The sequence below is a fragment of the Gavialis gangeticus genome, unplaced genomic scaffold, assembly GCF_001723915.1.
Source record: "Gavialis gangeticus isolate Ggan-Ray unplaced genomic scaffold, GavGan_comp1, whole genome shotgun sequence".
NCBI classification, from domain to species: Eukaryota; Metazoa; Chordata; order Crocodylia; family Gavialidae; genus Gavialis; species Gavialis gangeticus.
The window spans coordinates 131,256,267-131,261,699 of record NW_017729022.1 but is presented as its reverse complement, the minus strand read 5'-3'; the positions used below and the strand labels follow the sequence as shown (position 1 = coordinate 131,261,699).

The window sequence follows — 5,433 nt, the reverse complement described above, 5'->3', positions numbered from 1 at the left end:
CACCCACTCCACATTCTCTTTCCCCACCCCCCACTGCCCAAAAGAGTAAGACTTTATTTTTAGTTACTCTGCAGCTGCCTCTATATATACTACTAAAACCTCAACCAGGGAGAAGAAAAACTGTAAAATAAAATTAGAAGGCTTGGTTTGAATTGGGGAAAAGAACAAATGTTATACTTAGAAAACTAAAATCCCTCTCTAGATCAAGCCATGTGTATCTGAGCATCAATCCATTGTAAATTGATAGGAGTTATAGTTAACAATGTCTTGTCATTTTTGTAGGATCACATGGTCCATTGTTACCTTTACCCAGCCGGTACAGAATGGGATCTCGAGATACACCAGAGCTTGTTGCTTACCCACTGCCTCAGGCTTCTTCATCTTACATGCATGGTGGCAATCCTTCTGGCTCTGTTGTCATGGTCAGTGGGCTACATCAGTTAAAGATGAACTGTTCAAGGGTCTTCAACCTGTTCTGTTTGTATGGAAATATTGAAAAGGTAAGGCATGTGTTATTAGCAGCTTCACTTATGTATGAGATTCATGTGCTGCCCTTCCTGAGAGTGGCTCAGAGCAGCTTACAGTAAAGACAAAATAACTTACAAAAGCAGAATAAAATCAAGTAAGTAAAACAGACTACCTCCCAGAATTTCAAAAGGAATCCACCCTACCTGCTCCCTTGCTTCTCACCTAGGAGATTGTGTGCCTGCCTGTCCCACCAACGCAGCCTTGTTTCCCAACCTCTGTTTGCTCTCTCCATAAAAGAAAACATTTTTCTTCCCATATTCCCTCCTATTCCCTTGCCTTACCAGGGGAACTCCATCCTTTTTTCCCCATGTCCCTCCAAGTCTGTGCTTAAATTTAGTCTGTCTAATTTAAAGTGTAGTGGGTGCAAACAGCTTATGTTCTAAATAGTTATTGATACTGATAGTGGTTGAAGTTGGCAAAGAGTATATTTTTCTTATAATTTGCAGAATTCTTACAATAATGGTATCCTTTGAGCTGCATTGTCATTTACTCTTGAACTCTTTCAGGTGAAATTTATGAAGACTATTCCTGGTACAGCATTGGTAGAAATGGGTGATGAATATGCTGTAGAAAGAGCTGTCACACATCTTAATAACGTTAAGTTATTTGGCAAGAGGCTTAATGTCTGGTAAATATACTATTTATCACATTAAAGGTTCATGTTTGGGGTGGATGTAATTTAACTGCACATGATTCAGCTGTTTAACAACTTTATAAAGAATTTTCAGATTCTTTAGCACAGTGATGCTTAACCTCCAGCTCACTTGGAGAGCTGTGGCTATTAACACTGCCACCACTCTCCTGCTGCCAAATTTCTGAACCCATAGGGAGTTCTGCAGGTTGGTTGATGTAGCCCTACATGTGGGGTCTGGCATGCAGGGCTGTACCTGTAAACTGACCCCACGTGCCAGACCCATGCATTGGACCCAGCCCACGGACTGGTCCTGTGCCACTTACCTAGCCTAGGAGGCTAAATTAGTTGAGCACTGCTGTTTTAAATACTAGCTAACAAAACTGCAGAATATGACATCAATAAAAGTGGTTGAATGTTAAATGTAAGGATCTTATGCTAATCAGCTGTACATGCAAATATAGTTGTTGTTTTTTTAACAGCAGAAATCTGTATGAACAATGATATGCAGAAACTTAGCTAATGAAAATATATCCATTAACATGTTTAGCTGTCTTTCTCCCACAGTTAAACATGGGAACCAAGGTCTAATTCAACTTAACTCCTCTTTTCAGAAGTGAATACCATTTCTTTTGTCCTTGTCTGTGTAGTTTGTGTGCAAAATGTACAATTAAATGTTTCATTTAGAATGCAGTCTTTCTTAACTTTGTATCTTTAAATCCCAGTGTGTCCAAGCAGCACTCAGTAGTTCCCAGTCAAATATTTGAGTTGGAGGATGGTACAAGTAGTTACAAGGATTTTGCCATGAGTAAGAATAATCGCTTCACCAGTGCAGGCCAAGCATCCAAGAACATAATTCAGCCCCCCTCTTGTGTGCTGCATTACTATAATGTCCCACTGTGTGTGACTGAAGAAACCTTCGTCAAGGTAGGAATCATGCTGCTGTAACTCATTTAAATTGGGGTACTGTAGTCTTGCCTTGTAGTTTAAATAAGAAATAACTGGAGAAAGTATGCAGTAATTTGGCCACTATTGATGCTTGAAACGGGCAATTACATGCTGTACAAAAAGAGGCCACTTTATTTTTGCATAGTCTGGCATTGCTCCCTTTGCAGGAAAACTGTCTAGGCGAGCTGTGAAAAGATCTTTATGTACTTGTTTTCCTAAACATAGATGTATTCACAGTCAAAAAAAGAGAGCGCAAGAGGCCATGCAGTCAGTGTGGTTTGTGTAGTCCTCTATGGGTGAAATGAGATGAATAAAAGCATGACTAACTACAGTTTGCAAAAATGGTAGAGAATTTAATATGAGATTTTTCTCATTTTCTCTCATGGTTGCTTAAATAGGTTCCTTGAGTCTTCTCAAAGCTTACAGTCCTTCACAAGAATAATATGCATCTCCAGTCTTTGTAATCCTGGTCTGTGGTGTTTGCATTGTAGCATTCTCCACAAGTTAGTGAAATTGTATGACACCTATAATGTAAATATTATATTTAGTTATATATTATTGGTGGCTTATTTTAAATTGTATTGTACCTCTTAAGATCATTAAAATTCTAGTGCAGCTCAGAGGCTTCCCACCAGGATTAGGCCCCTCTTGTGCTAAATACAGTGGAAGAGAAATTCAATCTCTGTCTCACAGCGTTTCTAACAGAAGGCTGCTATAGTTTTTTCCACAACAGTTTTTCGCATATTACTGGAAACTGGGAGACTGAACACATTTTGTTTTGCAAGCCTGCTCCTCAGGCAATTTACTAATACCCTTTAAAGTTAGCAAGTGATTATTATCTTTCAAGAAGAAGAGATCTTTATTTTTCTCTAGCGTGAAGTTCCTTTAAACTAAGGCAGAGAATACAAACTAAAAATCTTTTTCCTGCTGTCATAAGAGGGTTTTTTTTTATTAATTAGTGTCGTCTTTTTAATGTTTGGGAATAGGGATTTAAATGTTTAGCTTAATCATGTTTTCACTTTTTGTATTTTTGTGGCAGCTATGTGAGGATCATGAAGTTCTCAGTTTTATCAAATACAAAGTATTTGATCCAAAACGTAAGTAAATATTTATTGGGTTTTTTAAAGATTGGGTTTTTTTTTTTTTTAAACAAACTGTTCTCTGAGGGAAATATACCAATTCATTTGTTTCAACAGCTTCTGCCAAGACACTCTCTGGTCTGTTGGAATGGGAATGCAAGACAGATGCAGTGGAAGCCCTCACTGTACTTAATCACTACCAGATAAGAGTCCCAAGTAAGTCATTTAAATTAAGACTTTAACCATTTGTAAAACAGTAATTTTTCCCCTTCGTGTTGAGTCTTGGATATAAAATGTTGGACACATGTAATTTTGTGGATCTGCAGCTAAAAATAAGTGACTTTCTTTTGCATGGCTTTTTTCTTAATACATTCCAGTAATCCCAGTGAGAAGATTTAAGGTTTCCTAATGCACATTCTGTTTGAAGAAAGGTTTCTCAATGATAGGTACTTAAAGTTCCATCAGTGGAAGTAAGGCAGAAAAAAATGGGATCCTTCTAGGATCCAAGTACAAAAGTCATGACAGCCACATAGGGATGAGAAACTCTGAAAGAGTTGGGCCACTGCTCAGATTCCTTGGGTTTGGATAGAGCTTTATTTGAACTGCTTCAGTTCCAAGTACTTTTATTTCCATGCAGATATGAGTATCCCCCTACCCTGGAGTGGCTATGACAGCATGTGCTTTCAAGTGGTGCTTTCAAGCAAGGGGCTGGAAAGCAAGAATCCTTACATGCCTCTTGGCCTCCAGTTTCCTAAGGACAGCTGAGTGCATAGGAAAGAATACTTGTTGGCTGTCTGCCCTGCCCCGCTTCCCACCTGTATATGGGGGAGGGAGTGCTGTGGAATGCTGGAGGACCAAACAACCTGTCATTGTGCTCTGCTGGAGTGTGCAGATATTTCAGGAAGCGCTTCAAAATGAAGTGGTTCAAAGAGGTTCCTTTTTTTCCCCCGAGGGTCATATTTGAAATGCTTCATCAGGCACAAATGCCTCCACCTTTGCTGTTTTGTCGTGCTTCAAGGCCCTTGGAGCATGTCAGACAGAAAAGCTGTCTGGCATGCATCACAGAACTATGGATGTGCTGTCAAACAGGACTAAAGGAAATTTGTTATAAAATGGGATTTAAAGTATGTTGACATACAAGCTCTCTTCAACCCTCAAAGGAGGTAAATAAAATCCATCTGTATTCTCAAATATTTCTGGAACTTGTATATTGCCAGATTGAATGACTTTAAATGTTTACAGGTTGAAAAACTTCAGTACAAACCATTTCTGCCAAGTGTCTGTCTAATCTGCACTTAATTCTAAGGATGGAACAAGAGAGGTAGTAGAATCTCCAGTGTTTAATCACCTTTTATTGTTAGAAAGCTCATCCTAGTCTCCAACCTAAACTTCCCTTGCTGCAGTTTAAAGACATTGCTCCTTGTCCTGTCTACTGCAACCACAGAGAATAGTCTATCACAGGGGTGGGCAATTATTTTGGGCAGAGGGCTACTTAGAGAGTTTTGGCAAGCTGTTGAGGGCTGCCTGGGTAGCCCCACCCTGTGACAGATGCCCTGCCCCTGGTCACCATCTTGTGCCCAGAAGTCCCGCCCCCTAACCCCTGACTTTTGCCACTAGAATTCCCTCCCCTTGCCTTTGGAAGTACTCCTTTCAGCAAGGGGTTTTGCCAGCCAGGAACCAGAAAAATACCAAGTTATATTTAAAAAAGCAAAGATCTACAACATTGATTAAAAATATATATTTTTGTCCTGGTTTACATGTCTTTGTGTAGTATGCGTAGAGGTGATTGTATATAATAGCTTAAAATGAAGTCTCACTCTTGTATATTGTTGGGGGGGGGACTTGGGTAGTAGGCATAGGTTTGTGGGGGGCTGTGGGGTGTGGCAGAGGGTGAGGGTGTGGATAGGTATGGGGGGTGTGGGGTGATGGAGCATGTGGGTGTGTGTGGATATGTGGTGTGTGGGTGAGTATGGGGTTTGTGGGGGCTGTGTGGTGGGGAGTGTGGCTGGCATGTGTGAGGGTTTGTGGGTATGGGGTCTGCATGCATGGCAGTGTGAGGGGGAGGTGTGGGTGCATATGTATGGTGGGGGGTGCATCTAGGAATTGCCCTATGAAAACACACAGACACACATACTCTCCCATTCCTGGCTCCAGGGTGGCCCTGTGCTCCCTGCTCCAGCAATGTAGCCAGGAGCCACATGGTGCTGGAGCAGTGTTGGGGGGCAGGAAGGTAGGGAAATGGCTGGG

General features: G+C 40.9%; 1 protein-coding gene across 2 annotated transcripts in view; it reads left to right on the top strand.

Annotated features, from left to right (window-relative positions):
- Positions 1–5,433, top strand: part of HNRNPLL (heterogeneous nuclear ribonucleoprotein L like) — a 63,600-nt gene that overhangs the window by 55,238 nt on the left and 2,929 nt on the right. Inside the window, exons 8-13 of one of the 2 annotated variants that reach the window (XM_019516177.1) lie at positions 283–500; positions 1,035–1,156; positions 1,885–2,086; positions 3,147–3,204; positions 3,304–3,402; positions 3,824–4,373. In XM_019516177.1, the coding sequence (XP_019371722.1) occupies positions 283–500; positions 1,035–1,156; positions 1,885–2,086; positions 3,147–3,204; positions 3,304–3,402; positions 3,824–3,951 (827 nt within the window). In that variant the 3' untranslated portion in view covers positions 3,952–4,373. Of the gene's footprint in view, positions 1–282; positions 501–1,034; positions 1,157–1,884; positions 2,087–3,146; positions 3,205–3,303; positions 3,403–3,823; positions 4,374–5,433 lie in introns of those variants that run through there. The other variant, XM_019516178.1, reaches the window with a different exon arrangement.